The sequence below is a fragment of the Hypomesus transpacificus genome, chromosome 4, assembly GCF_021917145.1.
Source record: "Hypomesus transpacificus isolate Combined female chromosome 4, fHypTra1, whole genome shotgun sequence".
Lineage (NCBI taxonomy): Eukaryota > Metazoa > Chordata > Actinopteri > Osmeriformes > Osmeridae > Hypomesus > Hypomesus transpacificus.
In genome coordinates this window covers 3,925,009-3,946,156 of record NC_061063.1, presented here as the reverse complement: position 1 = coordinate 3,946,156, position 21,148 = coordinate 3,925,009, and the positions used below count along the sequence as shown (strand labels likewise).

General features: G+C 49.1%; 1 protein-coding gene across 2 annotated transcripts in view; it reads left to right on the top strand.

The window, feature by feature from the left end:
* trappc9 (trafficking protein particle complex subunit 9) overlaps window positions 1–21,148 on the top strand; it is a 116,836-nt gene that overhangs the window by 29,593 nt on the left and 66,095 nt on the right. For both annotated transcript variants that reach the window (XM_047018524.1, XM_047018523.1), the window contains 3 exons: window positions 854–1,017; window positions 9,078–9,230; window positions 15,248–15,366. In XM_047018524.1, coding sequence (XP_046874480.1) covers window positions 854–1,017; window positions 9,078–9,230; window positions 15,248–15,366 — 436 coding nt within the window. The remainder of the gene's footprint in view (window positions 1–853; window positions 1,018–9,077; window positions 9,231–15,247; window positions 15,367–21,148) is intronic.

The following is a 21,148-nucleotide window of genomic DNA, read 5'->3' as shown; positions in this document are numbered from 1 at the left end:
GGTCTTATTTTATTTCTATTTGTGGTAGATTTGCAACTGCTCTAAACTGTGTGCATAGTTTTGGGGCCTACTTCCAGTTATCTCAGAGAAGTAACTTCTCTGCAGAATTTGAGACTTTTCCTCGTAAGGTTCATGTAAGGTTGATTACTGTGGCAAAGTTTATTCTGAAATGTTATGCCAGGCTGTCAGGCATATTTATGAAATAGAAATGTTAAATTGATTCACAGGGCGCTACATGAAGGTCACTCTTATTGGAATAGACATATGCGTTTAATCTAATTACCCAACTGAGCTCATTAAAAACCATGTCCTGCTGTAAGCAGAGATGAAGGTTGATGTTTGGTTATCTGTTACAACTCAGGCTGTTGGAGTTGATGGGATAGATTGAAACAAGATGTGATTTTTTCTCTAATATCAATCTTTTTATGATTGCTATGCTACGATGCTGTTTGTGTGCCTGGGCTTGCGTGTGGGGAAACAGCCCCACCACCCCTGTCGGGTGTAGCATCTAGGATCCTCCCTCACGAGTTATTTAGAGTACATTCAACTTGCTACTTAGACTAGTCTTCAGGATTAGAAACATGTTTGGTTTGGGCGGGGATGCTCGACGGAAGACGCATCTCTAGAGTGTTCTATTTCAGACAGGCTTTTTGATGCAAATAGAGTAAGGCGAACTGATTGAAGAAGAACATGAAAGTGCAAACGAAACAGAATTTACCCCACAAGGGGTTTCTGTGAACCAGCCTTAAGACGGGGGGGAGCGAGACAACTTTGGAATAGGGCGTCAACTGTGTGTACCATTCCAACGAGTCAAAGGCTTGGCCCTGAGGACTTGCTGCCCTTGTGACTGCAGGTCTGCCCACACGGCCCAGCCCATGTCCAAAGAGGAGCTGTCCAGCAGCGTCTCCAGCCAGCTGTTCAACGGAGAGACCCAGCTGCTGACCATTACCCTGGAGAACATCGGCGCAGAGGACATCGAGACGCTGGAGGTCACCTCCAAGATGATCAGCACCAAAGGTGAGCGCTCCAAGCAGTCTGGGGTTCTCAGCCGGAAACAAGCAGCCGCCATGAAGCATTTGGAATAAGGTGACACTGCGCTTTGGGGGGGCTTTTGGGGGGGCTTTTCTGAGGTGACTTGGTTTACCTCGGCAAGTCTGATGGGAAGTGTCAGTGTTGCTTTGAAAAGGGCCTTTTTGATGGCTGTTGCTGTCTCTCTCTGAGTGTGTCTCTCTTTGAGTGTGTCTCTCTTTGAGTGTGTCTCTCTCTGAGTGTGTCTCTCTCTTGAGTGTGTCTCTCTCTCTTGTGTGTCTCTCTTTGAGTGTGTCTCTGTGTGTGTCTCTCTTTGAGTGTGTCTCTCTCTGAGTGTCCCTCTGAGTGTGTCTCTCTGAATGTGTCTCTCTGAGACTGCGTGTCTCTGTCTGGCTTTGTGTGTCTCATCGGGGGACGGCGGGGACAGGGGTCCTCACCTCTGGTTGCTTAACTTTCATCTCCCGGGCCTTTTCACTTAGAGCTCTATTGGCTTTGTTCAGCATCTGTTCTGCTGCTCCTCAGATCTCTGCACTTTCTCTCTCTCTCTCTCTCTCTCTCTCTCTCTCTCTCTCTCTCTCTCTCTCTCTCTCTCTCTCTCTTTCTCTCTTTCTCTCTCTCTCTCTCTCTCTCTCTCTCTCTCTGTGTGTGTCTCTGTCTCCCTCCGTCTCCTTCTATGCGTCTCCATCTCTTTCTGAATTGTCTTCACCTGGCAATGACGACATGCCCCTGCTAGTGAGTGGCAAATCAACAGTTCCATCACGCGGGCTGCTGAGAGATTGTCATAGAGCAGGTTTTCCCATTCCAGTAAAGAAGCAGAGAGGGGAGGGATGCGAGGTTTGGGGGGAGGGGGAGAGGGGGGGGATGTATTGGACGGTGTGATTTAAGCCCCGAAGCTCTCCATTTCATTGGAGGAGACGTTGGCTGCGTGACTTGTACTGTCGGCTTCACCTCCACCTTCAGAGGTGGACGGACGCACACACCTCCACCACTCATCCTCCCATCAGAAGTTGTCAAGGGAACTGGGATTAGAAGGGTCTTTTGAGCTGACGGGGGAGGAGTGGCAGGCCATCGTTGTGCTCTGTGGACTCCCTGGTCTCCCTGCCTGAGGCCAGCGGAGCCTGGCCTCATTTCCAACTGTAGTGATTGCATGATTGGAGCAGGTAGGTCTAGGAACATACATACATGTATGTACTGTGTTTTTTCTGGTGTGAAAGAAGACGTGCTTCAATCATGCCACTGTATTATAGAGTGATAGCCAAGACCAGAGTAGATTTGCATTCCCAGCTATAGGCTATTGGAAAAGATCCACACACAAGGTATCTTTTGCATGAGATTATACATTTTAAAGGGCAAGTCGTTGAACTGAAATGTGTTTTGGGATAAAATGATGAATCACTGTCTGACTGTATAACTAGGCTGAAGAACTGCAAGCTTCACATCAACTTTGGAAGATTCTGTATTGCGTCCACACTTTCTCCCAGACAGGAAATGACAATCACATTTAGATTCTGTTGGAGAGACAAGAGAAGGGTCGTGTGGTCTCGTCCCCCCCGCTAAAGAAGTACCCGGAACACAACCAAGTTCGCAGAATCCACCAAATGATGTCTTCTGATCTTGACAGAGAAGTCTCTTCTCAAGCTGGCTTATCGTAGATCAGAGAAGAGCAGGGGAAGCCCTGGAGAGAACCCTCTCCCCACTTTGTTTGCTAAATTACCTTTTCTGACTGAACTGGAGCCTGTTGAAATAGCTGAAGACAGTGGAAAAGGGGCCCTGGGCTGATCTGATGTAATGTTTGCCAAGTGACCTCAGGGGACTGGGCTAAATTAAAGACGGGCTCGTTGGCGTTTCCCCGGGCTAGGACTTGATTTTGATTGGTTTGTTAAACCGATGGGGACTCCAATATGACAGGTTCTGTTAACTTGACTACAGAGAAAAGTTTATCGCACGCACTCAGACCTCAGGGCCTGTTGGCTCAGTGAGAATGATGCTCAAAGCCTTCTTTGATCTATAATTTTTTTTTGCTTTAATTTCTTTTTTTTTTGTGTAGGCTACCTATCAATTTGAATTCATTATGACGAGAATTTTTTTTTTTTCAAGTAATTAAGTCCATCTCAGTCAAGGCAGGAACACCATTGGAGGCAGTCTAATAACAGATTTGCATCTAGATCTCTTGACGGCTGCAAGAGTTAGCCGCCTTCTCACTGCACGTTATATTTCTGACAGCCCCTTGTGCGAGATCAATGTTTCCCATTTGAAGTCGTTACGCTGATCCACAGACATGCCAGGCAAGTGTTAGGTTGTCTGGTGAGTTCAGTCGTCGGTGCATGTGTTAGCCTACCTCAGCTTCAGATTGCATATTTCTTGCAGACGGTCCCAGCACGAGGCTAGAACTGAACGCTGAAGGAAACATCCAGAAGCCAATAGACGTCATGTCAGTGGATAGATGCCTACTGAGGAGTCCGGTTGGGTTAGTGACTAGACGGTACGATGTCATTGCTTCTCTTGCCCTCAGTCCCATCAAGTGTTCTCCTTTTAGTTTAAGGGGCCATGCTCATTGTGGCCTGCTCACATGACTGATTTCATGTGACAGGACTGAGCTGTAGCTTGCATGAGTCGAGTGGACAGATAGCGAGCGAGACAAAGAGACAGACAGACAGACAGAGACAGACAGAGACAGACAGAGACAGACAGAGAGGGAGACAGAGAGGGAGACAGAGAGGGAGACAGAGAGGGAGACAGAGAGGGAGACAGAGAGGGAGACAGACAGACAGACAGACAGAGAGGGAGACAGAGAGACAGAGAGACAGAGAGACAGAGAGACAGAGAGACAGACAGACAGACAGACAGACAGACAGACAGATAGACACAGACAGACAGATAGACACAGACAGACAGAGAGACAGACAGACAGAGAGACAGACAGAGACAGACAGACAGAGAGACAGACAGAGAGGGGGGGGGGGTGAGAGAGAGAAGGAAGGGGGGAGGGAGGGGGAGGGGGAGGAAAGGTGGATTGCAGTGTTTCCCACAGATTAGAAATCTAATTGTGGCGGGGAGGGGTGGGGGTTGTCAGACGGGGGGGGGGGGGGGGGGGGGGGTCGTAATATTTCCTTCGTTAATAATTCGTTACACAGTTAATTTGTTAATAATTTGTTACATTAAATATTAATCCAAAATGATTCACACCTTCACAAATTAACAACAACTAACATATCATTTCTGCATTATGCATGTAGCAACGCTAGTGCTAAACAACTATTTAACTGGTCGGCTCCATGACGCCGAGTAAGTAGCTAGCTCTTGAGACTTCTCACCAAAAGAACGAAGGGGAAACTTCGAGTACTGTAAGTCGCTCTGGATAAGAGCGTCTGCTAAATGACTAAATGTAAATGTGAGTAAGGTACCTAGCGAAAAGTAGCCTCAACTTTCCTCGACTTTTAGCTACGGCACTAATGCTGAAGGCTCGCTGATATAGCTGTCGGTCTTACTAGAACGGCATATGTACTGTATGCATTGTTGCTAACGTGTGCTGATGTTGTGACTGTGTGCATATGTGGGAAAGACGCATCAGTAACAGAGAGACGGAGGGAGAGCGGGGGAAAAGAAATGCAGCTGAACGAATATGCTCCGTGTTTTAACCTAAATAGCTATAAAAAAAATGTTTACGATACGCAATGTGTGGCGGCCGGTGTTGATTCTGTGGCGCACCGCCACAAATTAGTCTATGTGTGGGAAACACTGGGATTGTTCTTAGCGTTCTGTCTGAACAGCTCGCCATTTGACTGTCAGTTTGGCATGTCAGATGTCAGTGCCTATTGTACACACATCTTCAGGTCAGAGTCAAAGCTGTCCCGCTGAAGGTGAAATTCCTTTTGTGAAGGCTGCATAGCTTCAGACTACCGGCGTTTTTGTCACCAGCATAGCATGTACAAACTGAAGTTGAGAGTCTCTTTCACAGCTTGCGATCTCCACCTCAGGCTCGGTAACCACACAGTGTCCTGGTATGAAATGGAATCTGCTAGCTTGCATAACTCATGTTGGCCAGTGCGACTCTACGTATAGCTGCGAATAAAACAGCATCTTTGAAATCCCCCTCAAGCCCCCCCCCTGCTCCCAGCAGAGCCACACTGTAATTAGCAGAGATTGGTATGCACTTCCCTATGCCTCGGCTGTAGAGCAACCACAGCTTGTGCTTTGCAAGGCTCTATTAGCCAGTAAAAAAGAGGCATTTCTGTTCAGTCACAATGCCTGGGTCATGCTATGAGACTATCTCTCCATGCACCACAGTCATTACTTTGTGGTGGCAAATGGGAAGAACAGAAAATGGCTTTGAAAAGTCAATTCAGTGCATGACAGCTCAGCCCAAAAACACCCATGTTGACTCAGGGGGGGGGGGGGGGGGGCTTGCATGATACAATCAACTCTGGTAATCGTACCACGGCGCCGTAGACAAACCACCGTGACCTTGCGTGAGCACAGCTCTGCTGGTGTGTTGTCACAATGGCCCGAAGACACTGCTGAGAAAAAAAAACATATTTTCACTCACTATTCCAACCCACGTCACGTTTGTTAAACACATATTAACACGACGCAATGATTTCCCTCGAGTTAATAATATGCAGCTTTGCCATGCAGATTTTGTCAAATATTCATGAGGCGTTCACCGATCAAAAGAATAAATCATTTGAGAGGGACTGTGTTTGGCTGTCCTTACGCAACCTCTTTAAATTGCCCCTCGTAAATCATCCCTGAATGAAATCAAGAGTCTTTTTTTTCCTCCTTCTACAGTCTCTTAGGTGAATGAAGCTCGTATAGTAGAGCTCCTAGACTTTGCTCCACAGTGTGAATTCTCTGAACTGGTGGTAATGAATCCTCTGTTGTCTTTTCTCAGTTTGAGACCTGACATGACAGCTCCCCCTCATCACACACAGTAGATGTCTATAAGCAGACCTGAAGTTTCTGAGGAACGTTTTGGAATCATCGCTCAGACAACGCGGGTCAGTCCCAAGCTGCACCTGGCTGACTGTCACCGGGATTCAAAAAATGGAGCCGAGAGCACGAGGTGAAAATGTTTCCGGAGTGTTCCGACACGGATGTTGGGGGTCGTCCGATTCAGACCCAGCCCTGGCCTTGTCCTGCTCTGAACCCTGGACAGCGGAGCCTCATCAAACCATACACCAGCAGGCCCAGTTGTCCTGGCAACCCCGTCCTTTGGACCCTCTCCAGGGCCCTGTGTGTTTGCCCTGGCTCCTACCAAGCCTGGCCCTCAGTATTCATCAGGAGAAATGAATGAATAAAAGATGGAGTCTCTCACAATAGGGAGACATCTGTGCTAGAGCAAACAACATCATTCTTTCACCCGGCGTAAGACCGCAGCCGACTGATATGCGAGAGGGGCACTCGTGTGGGTAGATAGTAGTGGCATTAGACCTTAATTGAGAGCTGCTGTAGTTGCAGCTGCTGTCAAAAGGGGGCAGTAGAGGTAGTGTTTAATGCCAGGCCTCAGCTACAGAATCACGTTTGATGGATGGTTTTGCCTAATTTACTCCCATATTAATTATGATTAAATAGGCATCTGCAACCTGTGGAATGCCATACAACCTTAGCAACAGTTTGGGAGTAATATGCTGTTAGAATAATTAGACAGATGGTTTAAAGACTGATAAGGCTCAAATGCATAGTCAAGTCAGAAGAGCAGTCTGTAGCGTGTCTCATTTCATGTCTGATGTTTGTGAGGACTGCTGACTGATCTGTTGAGCTACCAGCAGAGCTGTGCCAGTAGCTAGCTTACCACTGGACTGCCTGCATCCCTGTTGTGACAATTGCTACGCTATGTCATCATTGAACTGATGAAAAGACCTAGGAAGCTTCAAGTGGTAACATTTATCAAACCGTTCACAAGAAGCGGTTTGGTTGTGAGTACTGCAAGGTCTTTGTCCAGCTGTGGCCTTGGTCACTTCTTTTCCAACAGTTTTGTCGAAGACTTGAATCGAAAGAAATCTGAATATTCACGCCCAACGGTTTACCAGTGATTGAACCTCGCCTCCATTTTCAGGTGTCCTCATCTCGGCGCTGAACTGCATTTTTTCTTGCTCTGTTAACGCAAAGCCCCTCAGTGTCGCCAGTGTTGCCAAAGTTGTCCCTTGACTATGAAGGAGAGAGAGAGAGAGAGACAGAGACATAGACGGAGGGAGAGAGGGAGAGAGGGAGAGAGACTGATGGAAATCAAAGCCTCTGGGGAAAATATGAAAATGGAGCTACTTTAAAGGTTCCAGACGCGCGTTCACGGCTACAAATGTCTCTCGAACATACTCCAGACACAGGGAGATCTCCAGATGATGAATTGCATGATTTGCCCGGGCTGTCAGTGGCAACGCTCTGGACCTGTTGAAGAGGCAAGGCAGTGGGAAAGGGTTACAGGATGAATGAAATCCCAAAACGCTTTCTGGTCTCTGCCTTCACCCCCTTTATTCTCTCTCTCACTCTCTCCTTTATTCCCTCTCTCACTCTCTCCTTTATTCTGTCACTCTCCTTTATTCTCTCTCTCACTCTCTCTTTATTCTGTCTCTCTCTTTATACTCTCTATCTGCCTCCCTTGCACTCCACCATTTCCTCCCCTCGATTCAATCAGCGTAAGGTTTTCTATAAGGTTCTATCTCAGTTTCTATGAATATTTGTCGTTTTGTTCACTCTGTATTTAACACACGTCCTTCTTTCACTTTTGTGTGTGTGTGGTGGGGGAGGGGGGTTGAAAAGTTGAGCAATAAGTCTCTGAGGGGTATCGGGCATCTTCCTGAGGTACCATAGCATCCATTCTTGTCTGAAATGAAGCCAGCTGCTTTCTTCATCTCAGGTGATCAGAGTTGGATTTTAATCGGAGCATTTAGTTCAAGCCGCTCTCTTAAAGCATGGAGCGTCACCTAACCTGTCAACAGCCAGCCGCGAGCAATTTAGCGAGATCTAGAGGGCTAATTTGGTGGCGCTGTGGCGAACTGCCTAGCTTCGCCACCTCGCAGCAAGAAGGTCCTGGTTTTGCTTTTTGCTTAGTCACCTGTGGGTAATCAGGTGAGATGTATTTTTTTGGGGGGGGGGGGGGGGGGGGAGTTTGGATGCGGTCACTGCTCACATGGGCTTCCTCTGCAAATATCCCCTATAAAAACAAGCAGAATAGACTTCTTTCCTGCCCATGTCCCTGGCTAGAAAGTTGGCGAGCGTTTGGACTGCTGTGGCTGCACAGTGCTCCTGGCTGCCCTGCGAGGGAGGATGATGGGATAGAGGAAATGCTGATGCTAGTTTCACTGGTGAACAACACCCTGGCATGCGTGCGGGTGTGTTCTGTGTTCCACAAATGTATGAGATCAATAACAGGATTCGTCTTCATTGCACGAGGCAGAACGCTGCAGCTAAACTCGGGTTGTCACAACCCTGTGGAGCCTGTGACACCTGCAATTAATTGTCCTCCTCTTTCCTCCTCTTTAGTGTGTGACACGCATATGGGGGTTTGGCAGTCTCCCATCCCACGTTTCTGTCCGAGGTACTCTTTGTCAGAATAACCCTTAGGGTAGATACTTGGAAGCGCAAATGATACAAGCAGGAAACGAGACCATCAGGAAGCCGTAAAGTAGTTTGTGTTGTCCTGTCCCTTTCCATTCCTTGTGAGGTCTTTCCACCCGTGTGGAAGTCTAAGCTCACTGGGTTTCATGCTGTAAACAGCTCCTCGAGAAGTCAAGTCGAGTTTTTCTTTTTCAAAACTGTGGCAACAAGATGTTTGTTGTGGTTGAGGAAGTGTTTGTTGAGTCCCTCAGCTCCCTGTCTTGCACTGAGAGTTTTTCAACTTCACCACTACATCGCTTTCCCCACCCTCTTGTTGAATCTGGATTGCTCCTCACAAGGGCTGAGCCCTGGAAGTATTTGAGTGGGATTCTTCGATCTCTCTCTCTCTCCCCTTGTCTGTCTCTGCCGGCCTGTCGGCTCTTCGGGCGAGGCTGGTTGACGCACTCTCTTTTACTCTCTCCCTTATTGATTTTGACGTTATTTTGTCTTTATAGAGAAGCTGTTTGGGGAGTTTCTGACCTGGAACCTGGAGGAGGTGCTGTCCCACCTGCCGCTGAAGCCTGGCCAGTCGCTGACGCTGAACGTCAACATCAAAGTCAAACTGGACTTCTCTGGCCAGGAGAACCTTCTCCAGGACCTGAATGACGGTGAGTCACACAGCAGAAACTTCACCACACACCTGGAACGACGCACCCCTAAATAAACTGGCTGCATAACATCTCCGAATGAAATAGTCCACGTTTCAGTAATGCCAGCATTTAGATTATGGTTTGGTGAGCTCTTCTGTGGTGTTTTGCTTTTGACTGGGTGTATATCAGGGCCTTGTGCTATTTGGTTTCCGACTCATGACCATGGGGCGAAGGTAAATATGTACCAAAATACCTAATTTTCTGCCCATTTAGTGTTACACAGTGGCGCGCAGTGTTCCAGAGAGAGCTGAGAGCTTTGCGGCTTCATTTTGGATTCTGCACAAGTAACACAGAAACAGCCCACTCAGTCTGCCTTTTCTCTCTTGGCTTTTGACTTCCTGCGTTTCTCCATCTTGTCCTTCCACCCTCTTATTTTACCTCAATCCCTTCTTCAGACACGTTTATGCTCTCACTCTCACACTCTCTTTCTCTCCGTCAAACGCATTTTCTTTCTCTCTCGCTCTCTTCCTCCCTCCCTCCCTCCCTCCTCTCCCAGACTGTTGTTTATCCCAAACACCGTCAGCCAGACTGCTAGTGGGCTGGTAAATATTAATGAGAGGTGCATAGCAGGTCTCTGGAGCACCTGAGAGGGTCTGGAGCCTGGGCCGGGCCTGCTGTGCACCCATACCACTCAACAGGAGAGAGAAGGATAGAGTTGGAGACTGCAAATGCAGCCTCGGGACTCACAAGGTCATTAACCGGATACCGCGGCTACGTTTTAATTAGCACGGTTATAATCGTGGCCCTGAATTGTAGAGATAAGGGACGGTTTTCCTGAACTACAGTACTGCCCCTGAATAATTCTCCAATCTGCTGACACTCGGCTCCGCCAGTGTTTGTTTAACACAGATGTTATCTTCTACTTGAACACGTTCTTATTTTGTATTAATGTGGTTACTGGTGTGCTTATTTGTGCTATTGTGTATCCCATTTTAGCGAACGTCGCGGTTGAAGCACAGGAATTATTGACTATAGCACCTTCGCTAATTAAAGTTAGTGAACATTTTTGCCTGATTGTTGCCTGTTGTTAATAGGCTGGTGCTTTCATTTCCTACATGGCTTCCCCCCTCTCCCTTACCACAAAAAACAAACCACAAACACTGTCACTTTAGTCTTTATCATCGAACTTTAATTATAAAATGTTAAAACTTTTGACAATTCTGTAGAGTGGGTACTGCCCTCAATGCATGTTTTGGTTGGGATTTTGATCTCAAAAACCCAAATGAAGGTAATGTCCCTTTATATAGATAATATCTTTGAGAATGCTAAAAATGCAAAATCACCCCCTTCCAGAATGTGGATTAATCGTCATGGGGATGGAGGTAATGCATGGCATCATCACAAACTCACCTATGTACATCTTCCAGATATCACACACCCATTAGACTGGGATTAGACAGGCTCCTGTGCTCTGTCCTCTGTTTTCTCTCGGACTACTTTCATCCACCTGTTTTCCTTGAGAGATGAGGCTTCTCATAATGCATATTCACTAACACACTCACCTTACCCACCAGCTTGGTGCAGTACGCTGTGAGCATGTGGGACTACAAAGGTCTCCTTAGGGCTTGCTGTTTACCGCATCGACGGCATTTCTTTCTTTCTCTTTTCTTTGCCGAACCACCCCTCTTTCTCTCCCTCTCTCTCTCTCTCTCTCTCTCTCTCTCTCTCTCTCTCTCTCTCTCTCTCTCTCTCTCTTCCCCCCCCCCTCTCTCTCTCCCCCTCTCCACTTCGATCACGTTCTTTTATCTCTCACACACCTTTAGTTGTCTCTCACCTTCCTGTCTGCAATCCTAGAGGTAGCAGGCTGCTTGTCTTGTGCGTCAGAGTCAGTCTGGTCTGGATGCTGCTGCGAGGTCCTGTTAACAGCAGCAGTCCCCTTATTCCTGATTAGATATACTGGTATACTCAAAGGTCTGAGGCAAGATGAAACACACATGAACCAGTTCTCTGTTCCCTCGCTTTGAATACAAAAGAAACTGGCCCCGAGCAGGGGTTCTCATCATCTGTTCAGATGAAAGGGATATTGATTCAAAAATACTAATTTGAGTCCTTGAGCAAACAGAACAGGATAATGACAGCTTCCGAACAGCCAAGATAAGTGCCATCCTGTTCAATCAGTAGTATGAGCCAATTGTATGTTCTAATGTCAAATTGTATTGCCATGTCAAGCTAACCTTAACTTACAATCTTCCTTAATTTGTCTGTGCAGCACAAAATGTCCTTTCCCATTAAGCTACTAGAGATGGGGGGGCCAATGAGAAAGTTGTTTCAACAGGGCTTTCAGCCGACGCCAGTCCTCATTGATTTATCCTTAGGACAGTTTATCCCTCTTCTTGAGCCCAGCGCAGGATCACGCTGGCATAATTCAGCGTCTGATGGGAGTGATGTCATCACATAAGGACTAATGTTTCCAGACATACAGCAGACTTTATTGGTTTAGGTGCTGTGAACATCATACTAAGTGACATGCTGATTGCCTGTTTAAAAGTTTGTCTGTCTGAGGTCCTCAGCTCCCCATGCAGCCAGCCAGCCAGTCAGCCATCTAGCCAGCCAGTTAGCCAGCCAGCCAGCCAATAAGCCAACCAGCCATCCATCCGGCCATCCAGCCATCCAGCCAGCCAGCCAGTCTCACTTTCTTAGAAAACACATTTTTCCCATTCATTCTAAAATGTCCCCCAAGAAAAGCATAATTAAAGGGAATGAAAAGGGAGACTTCGCAACTGGAGGGGTTCTGTTATTGTGTCACCTCCCTCTTTAAGGTTCCACTGAGACCCCTCCCTCCCTACCAGCATACCAGCCAATCAGCTACTCTGCTGATGATGCCATTCCTGGTTGTTAGTTAATACTGAGAACAGGCATGGATTAATCTAGGTATCCTAAGGGTCGTGACATTCTCATAATACTGGTGCAATGATGAGTCATGGAAATTCAAACAGTTCCTATAATGAACTAGAATCTGTTTGCGCTGTAATTTATTGCACTGTTGGTAACTTGCCAACAGACTGCTAGCTTTGTAACACTACCTCAAAAGCTAATGGAGTCTAGACGCTGGAGTGTAAATATTGGCGTAAATAGTTAGTTTGTCTTTGAATAAATACTTTTTTGACGTGACTGTCTGCTTTTTGGAACAACTGTTCTAGTTACTGGCTCAAGTAGTTGGAAGGCAGAAGATGGTCTCCTGGTTAATAAGACTGCAGACAGTGGACTGACGTAGTGTGGTTAATATTTTAAAACCAAAAGGACATAGCTATCAACTCCACTGATATGAGCTTTGTCACTGTGATCCACTGGCTCGGGTTCTCATTTCTTTTTCATGCAAGAGCAAGGTTATCATCAATCTGTTCCTGTCATAGACTCAAGTGAGATAATTGAATTATCTTTCACACTTGGATTTAATGACCATATATGATGTCATTTGGCTTTTCAGTTTGAACAAAAGACAAGAAACCATTTTTGGATCATTTCGGTCGTATCTCAGCAGTTCAGTCTGCGCCATGACTGATTCGACTGCTATCTCAGAACATTCCTATATGCTCACTTACTGTAGGAGGTGGGTCCCATTTAGTTCTGTTCAGATTCCAGACAGATTCGTAACCCTTTCTCTTTTTGCAGTGTGCAATAGCCTTGCTAGAGTTCCCAATAAAACACCTAAAGGCTTATACCTTATTTAACATACGTTATATCCCTGACTTCAGGTGATCATTTTCAACTCGCACATGAGAGCCAGACCCCAGCATCCTCAGTGAAAGTCTTTCATAGAAGGAGGGGCCGTCATCATAAAATAAAGTCAATATTTGTTTAGTATTCTTTTCTGGGCATTTGGTAATGGGTTTCTGTCTGAAACTGCCTCGAATAAGAATCCCAATCATTTGTGTCTGCCTCACACATGACCTCACAAGCCCCTCCCACTCAATCTCTCTCCTATTTTCTCCTTCTCTCTCTCCCTTCCTCTCCTTTCAGCCCTCTCTCGACCACTCTCCCAATCTGAAAAGACCCGCAGACGTCCTTCGTCTGATTCGGATGTTTGATGTCGTAATAACCCCGGCAAAGTGCAGCTTTGAAAAGACACTATAATTTACGGGTCTTTTTTTTCCTCCTCTCGCGACCTGACTCACCTGCACCAGCTAAGTAAGACCCGCAGCTGCAGAAATATGACCTACCAAGGTGGGATGTATATTTCTTTAGACTACGGGAGGATTGATGGCGCGTCATTTGAAGGAGAATTGTGCTACAAGGCTTGTCAAGTGGAACACATTTGTTTGCACGCGCGCGCACGCAGGCAGACAATACGGTTGTATGGTCAATGCAATCAAATGCAGACACACTCCCCATCTCAACCCAGAATAGACTGGACTTCCAGGAAAGAGAGTGTAAGTTCCAGTGATGGCACAGCAGGTATCACGTTACTGACCAGGATTGATGAGACAGAGGGAGAGAGAGAGAGAGAGAGAACAAGGGCAATCTGGAGTGATGCTTTCATGCTTTCTCTCTTTCATGGTTTCTTTCATTCCTACAAGCCAAGCTTCCTAATCACCAGCATCTCCCTTCCTTCGGCTGGGTGTGGTAGACATAAGCCCACCCCCAGGAGGCGACCGTGGCCTTGTGTCGGCCCACCCGGGCCCCGGGTCGTCATGTCTCTGACAGCAGGGGGGGGGGGGTGGACAAGCCCCGCTGCTGTGTGACTGTGCAGCCTCCACTGGGGAACGAGGGGGGTAATGATACAGCACAGTGGTGTGTGGAGCCCCCGGGGGGCTGGATGGGGGGGGGGGGGGGGCGTCTCTGTGTGCTCAGTGCCTGGAGCAGATGTTAGAGCAGAGAGAGGGAGCGAAAAAATAATGGTGTCTTCTTTTTGTTTGGCGTTTCGAGAGAAACCCACTGGAGGAGAGCGGAAAAAGACACGGAGAAGGAATGTCGGAAATCATAGCTGTCAGCTTCATAGAAACTCTCCTTCCTGCCACGTCGTTACCGATTCTATCTCTCTTATTGTGCGGAGTGTGTGTGTTGTTGCGGAGTGTGTGTGTGGGCACACTGAGCTGAGGCATGGAACAGTGGATTTGCACCAAACCCTTGTTCATCCCCAGGGAGACCTAGAGGTGTGTGTGTGTGTGTTTGTGTGCGGTGACGTCAGACAGGGTGCTGCCGTCACCCCCCAGCCTTCTCTCCAGAGTTGGATGAAACTAGCAGCCCCTTTGGTAGCAGTTAATGTGGCTGAAAAGGAAACAAGTCAGTGATTCATCGCTTTGGTGCTCAGGCATGGGTTATAATAGAGTTCTTATCTCAAGTATGTCATACTTTTGACTAGATACAATGTTGCTTTACCCATTTGTAATGTCATTTTTCGTGTAAGGGGTGTATAGTTCTTCTTCTGTATTGATTGAGTCCTGGTAACTGACAGTAATCAGTCCTCGAGTGAGTGTGTCAATGTGCCTTTTGGGACAGTTATGGTGGTGCTTTATTTTCCCTGAGGATATATGCTTCTTGGTTCCATATGGTACTTTTTATGCACATAACTGATAATGTTGTTTGGCATTTCTTCTGTTTAGTTTTTATTATTATTCACTATTAAACTTTCTAAACATGCACTTTCTGTTATCATAGTTCAGTTGAAACACAAGCCATGCTTTGGGTTGGAGACTTTGTGTTTTCCGTCTCAATGAATGAGTTTCTTATGGCAACTTATATTTTACTTATTGTATATTTTATTTTAATTGTATTCCACTTAGTATTGCTAGTTTATGTATCCTTAGTATAGTTAGACCACATATTTAAATCTAAGATTCCTATATGTTTACTGTATGCACCTTCCTGCCAAAGCAAATTCCTTGTCTGTACAAACTTTCATGGCAAATAAATCCCATTCTGATTCTGAACATCTGATCTCAAAACAACACCTCCTTCCTCCTGGGAGTGTGTGTGTCCTGTGTGATTGAGGTTTGTGGATGCTAACCTTCTGGGGATGTTGCCTGTCGTTCCAGATGGGATCAGTGTGACAGGCCTGCCCATCTCCAGCCCCCTGCGGCAGCTCCTCAAGCCCAGGGCCGAGGCCAAGCCCCTGGGCAGCGAGTCCAGCAAGGCCGAGTACAACCACGTGAAGGTAAGACTCTGTCCTCTCCTCCCGCCACCAAATGCACCGCCTCGGTCCCCCGCTGGCACCGACGAGGCGGGCCACATTCCGGCACTTTCTGTTCACGATTTGCTCATTTGCATTTCATGGCTTGTGGTGTTTTTCAGAAGATATTCATAAGGTTTTGATCTCCCTGTTGCCTTGTCCCTGCCGGCAACCCACTTTCTGATGCTGTGTATAGATAATGACCCTCTCATGTTTTGATAATTATAGACTGCGTGTGTGAGTGAGTGTGTGTGTGTGTGTGTGTGAGAGAGAGGGACTGTGAAAGGTGTTAAGTGAGGCGAGATGTAAAGATGGCGCTCTCAGACAGGCTAGCTCCTGCTTCTCATCCACAGGAGGCAGAGGGGAGATAACCCGGCCTGCCTCTCTCAGGGGTCACTGGGGAGCTCTGCTGTCTGGGACACGGGACAGGAGACGGGAGAGAAGCGGAGGGAGAAAGAGAGGGGGAAAGACAGAGAGAGAGGGAGAGAGGGAGGGAGATGGAGAGAAAAAGAGAGGGGGAAAGAGAGGGAGGGATGGGGGGAGGGGGGGAGGGAGGGAGAAAGAGAGGGGGAAAGACAGAGAGGGAGGGAGATGGAGAGAAAAAGAGAGGGGGAAAGAGAGGGAGGGATGGGGGGAGGGAGGGGGAAAGACAGAGAGGGAGGGAGATGGAGAGAAAAAGAGAGGGAGGGATGGGGGGAGGGAGGGAGGGAGAAAGAGAGGGGGAAAGACAGAGAGAGAGGGAGGGAGGGAGATGGAGAGAAAAAGAGAGGGAGGGATGGGGGGAGGGGGGGAGGGAGGGAGAAAGAGAGGGGGAAAGACAGAGAGAGAGGGAGGGAGGGAGATGGAGAGAAAAAGAGAGGGAGGGATGGGGGGAGGGGGGGAGGGAGGGAGAAAGAGAGGGGGAAAGACAGAGAGAGAGGGAGAGAGGGAGGGAGATGTAGAGAAAAAGAGAGGGAGGGATGGGGGGAGGGATGGGGGGAGGGGGGGAGGGAGGGAGAAAGAGAGGGGGAAAGACAGAGAGAGAGGGAGAGAGGGAGGGAGATGGAGAGAAAAAGAGAGGGGGAAAGAGAGGGGGGGAGGGGGGGAGGGAGGGAGAAAGAGAGGGGGAAAGACAGAGAGGGAGGGAGATGGAGAGAAAAAGAGAGGGGGAAAGAGAGGGAGGGATGGGGGGAGGGGGGGGAGGGAGGGGGAAAGACAGAGAGGGAGGGAGAGAGATGGAGAGAAAAAGAGAGGGGGAAAAAGGGGACGAGAGAAAGAATGAATCTTGTGTTCCGAGAGTGGCAGGGTGACCCTGTGCGTTCGTTGTGTTCACTGCACTTGTCAGGCTTGAGCACTGGGGTTTGTCACCTACTGAGGGAAAGAGAGCAGAGCAGTCTGGGTAAGTGAGTCCAGGGGTGCGCTGGTTCATTGAGTTTAGTCTGGTGACGACCACTGTGACTCATTTTGTTGCACCCTGTAGAAACAGGCAGCTACCGTAGAATGATAATGGGTCTGTTGCAGACCACATGTGGAATCCGCAGGATGCAATTCCAACTACAAATCCAACACACCCCAGAAATGATTACATAGCTCTCATACCAACCATGTATGCTGACTGTTACCCTAGTTTTTCTACTCTTGCTCGTACATGGTGCTATTTCTTCACAGACTTCATCCATACTTCATCAGTGGCAGTATCAAAACACTATATTGTACTACATATAATATATGTACCTTTATATTTAACGGCTACACTTAAATGTGTCTCTTTTCCAATAAATAGTCAAAAACAAAAGTTTGCATGTAAGGTTTCACTGTGACCAAGCTTCAGAGCCAGGGTTTCTGCTGCGTGTGGTGCCACAGACACAGGGGCATGCATCCAGTGACAGGTGAGCGATGGTGACAGAGCGCTCTCATGATCAATGAAGGGGTTCACAGCGGGGGCGGAAATTCCCCCTGCAGGCTTGTTAGCCAAGACGAGTTTTCAAATGGGTTCAATGGGCCCGTTGAGGAGTCGGCTGTTGACATCTCAGTTGAGGTGACCGGTGACCACGCTACAGGGCAGGTCCACCTGTGCCACCCGGGGAAGGGGCCCAGGTCCCCCCCCGTGCGGTGGCCAGTCCGCTCGCTGCTGCCTGGGCTTCATTTATGGAGCGGTGTTTGGCTTCATCAAATATGGATGGAGAAGATTTTTCCACATGAAAGGGGATCTCTCTAGCTCACCAGACTGGTCTTTTGAGATGTTGTTCTACCATCTTCTGTACGGTAAAGGATGTTTCTTATCGTTATGTGATTAAATATAAATAGCAAACGTTCCAGACGGGCCTATGTGACTCCACAGCTTTCCTCTCGGTCTGTGTTTACAGCAGAGTGTGCTGTGTAGAAACGCATCCGGTCTGATCCGACTTACCGCCCATGTCTCGCTGCAGCCAAACCCTTCCACAACACTGCCCCTGCTTCCGGTACCTGCACAGAGGTATGGAGGAACGTGCCACTGTTTTCAAGGATCAGAGATCTGTTTTCATGCCTGTGTTGGTCTATGAATTGCATTTATTTTTTCTTCTTTTTTTCTGTGTCTGGACATATGAGGCCATTTCAGCAGAGAACCTCGTCGCTTGCAGGTTGGTCCGATTACATCTGCTGTGGGGAGCAGTGGTATTTGGCATGGAGTTCACCCAGTGAACTTTTCTAAGCCGTTTGTTATTACAACTCGCGCCTCTCTACTGTGGCAATGCGTGTTACACTGGTGATGCACAACCTGCCTGAAAATGCCACGTGTGTGTGTGTGTGGTTGCCTGTGTGAGGTGGTGGAGGGTTTGCTGGCAGAGTGGCTGTGGCTGTTGACAGGCGTGCGCACGCTCGGATGATAAACCAGCCGTGACGCGTCCTGCTGCCTGATCCCCAGAGACGCACAGTAAGCAGACTGGGTTGACCTTTCGTCGCTCACTGTTACCCCCCCCCCCATCTCTTTTGTCTCGCCTCTAAATCAAGTGTGGCTGTGCTTTTGGAGACGTGTCATCTCGTGGGGGGTGGGGGGGGGGGGGGGGGTGGTGTGGGTGGGTGGTTGGTTGGGGGGGGGGGGGGAACCTGTGCCTCATACCGATATCTGTTCACGAAAAGATTTGCTCGTTGTCAGTGACTCAGTTGGAGACAGTCCACTAGCAGGGCTTGTTATCTGTTATCTCTCGCACTCCTCCTCCATCCCAACTTCTCACTCTCCCTCTTTTTTCTTCCTGCCCTCCTCAGGCAAAGTGTGTGCGTGCGTGTGCGCGCGTGCGAGCTGTGCGCGCGTCTGTGTGCGGCAGTCCGCCGCTGGCCCTGTTTACGGAGCGTTCCGACGGCAGCGGGGACTCTCTCGGCGCTGTTGTGACTCGGCCTGCCGTGCCGACGGCAGGATGTGGATTAGACCCACGGCTCCTCCAGGGATGCAGGTGTGGGGGGGGGGGGGGGGGGGGGGGGGGGGGGGGGGGGGGGGGGAGAGTTGAGTGACAGCGCCAGGAGTAGGGAGAGAAATGTAATAATCCCACCTTTTGTGATTGCCCAATGAGTCGGTGCACGGCCGGCACAGGGGCCCCCACTCATCCAGTTACCCTCCCCGTGAACCCATCTTCCCAGGGCAGATGGCATCAGGGCCGTTTCCAAGGGGAAGCTGTGATATTAAACGAGTGAGGGGCCCCTCAGATGCCCGCCCACGCTTATCTACAAACCCACAAATGCCTGGGCTGTGTGAAGCTTCAATCCCCTCGGCCATTTGGTTTATTTACTTATTTCTTCCTTTTTGACCTGCCCCTGCTTAATGCCTTCCTCTGGAATAGGAAGTGCGCTGGCTGCCTGGACACGTGGCCGGGCGCCGGGCGGGAGGGCGGGGAGCCTGCAGGCCTCGTCGGGGAGAGAAGGCAATGGAGACGGTGCGAGCGTCCTGGTTAGGATTTCCAGTAGCACTTTGTGGAGGTGCTGTGCTGTTTTGGATGCGCAGGACCAGATACGCAGTCATGCTGTTCTGTCTTGGTCCGCAGGACTGTTTGGAGTTGGGAGTAAAAAGACGTGCCTGTGTGAGTAATGGATGCATAAACCCACAGGGTGCAGTGGAGATACGACTGAACCTTTTGGGGTGGGCATTGATTCAGTGTGCCTCCGCCCTCGGAGTCTTCCGGTCCACTTTGTGTACCAGAAGCTTCTCAATGAAGTGATGAATCCATTCATCCACCCCCCCCCCCCCCCCGCGCGCCTCCCGCAAACTCCTGTGTAAGCACTTTCTTAATGAACGAGAGTGGCCTTCAATGGGCCGTGCCTAAGCCCACAGTGCAGGGCTTCCCAGTCAGGCTAGGCAGACTGCCACGGAACGGGGTGGGGGAGAGGGACAAGCGGGGGGGAGGGGGGAGCAAGCAGGCCCACTCTCTTCAGCCCTAATGAAGCTCAGTGGAGATGCAGGCTGCTGTGTCGTCCTCTTCAGGTGCCTATTTATATCCCCCGCCCCCCCCGTCCCCTCCTTTCCCCCTTCCTCAGCACTGCCCCCCCCTCCCCCAAGCTCTGTACAATGTGTGACCAACTCTGCTCACACATTCACATCCAGGCTCCTGACGGAGATATTTATAACTACCGCTACCATCTCCGCTACTGCCTGCCTGCCTGCCTGCCTGCCTGCCTGCCTGCCTGCCTGCCTGCCTGCCTGCCTGCCTGCCTGCCTGCCTGCCTGCCTGCCTGCCTGCCTGCCAGCCATCCTACTCTGCCTCCTTCCCTCTTTGCCTGTCTCCCTGCCTTCCTGTCTCACTGCCTGCATTCTTGTCTCCCATCCTCCCTCTCTGCCAGTCTGTTTCCCTGCTTACTTGTCTGTCTGCCTGCCTGCCTGCCTGCCTGCCTGCCTGCCTGCCTGCCTGTTTGTCTGTCTGTCTGTCTGTCTGTCTGCCTTTGCTCAAGTCTGCCTCTCTGTCTGCCTGCCTGCCTGCCTGTCTCCCTGCCTCTGCACAAGTCTGCCTCTCTGTCTGTCTGTCTGTTTCCCTGCTTACTTGTCTGCCTGTCTGTCTGCCTGCCTGTCGCCCTGCCTCTGCACACGTCTGCCTCTTGGTCTGTATGTTTCCCTGCCTCTGTCCTTGTCTGCCTGCCCGGCCGTCTGTCTGCACCCCTGCCTGCCTGACTGTCCAAGTGTGAAAGGGCTGAAAAGCAGGATGATGTTTCCTAATCTCCGCTGAGCGCTCAACCTGTCCCCCGCCAACTCCTGGGTGAAATGCAATGCAAAATGTTCCTCTGGCTTCCGGGGGAAAAACCTCTGCCGTTCTGTTGCAGCGCTTGTAGCTGGTTGGGTGCGTTTCATATCGAGTCCAACATGCAGTTGGTAAAAAGCTTGACTGTATTTATGGAGGAAACAGTGCTGTTTTCCCACTCGTGTTTAATAGTCTGTGTTGGTGACAAATCCCCCTCCCTCAGGCTTGTTCATGTTGAATTCAGTATACCAGGTCTACACCTCAGCCTCAGCACCTCAAGTCAAATGCCTCAGTTATAGTGCTGCCAGCCCAGATGACAGGAAATATGAATTTACACACAACATTTTCCCACCATTCAATTTGGATTTTCATGTAGCATTTTAACAAAATAGCACCAGACCATTATCAGCAGAGCCTTACAGCCCAATGTCTAAGTTTGATTTGTGGCTGAATAGTAAATCCCGTCGTTGATGGATCCTTCTTCCAGTAAGAGTCTGGGGTCTTTGGGGAGGGGCCATAAGTGGGAGGGGCCATAAGTGGGAGGGGAGGGGGGATGTGTGAAGGCCAAGATGCACTTTGCATCCCTC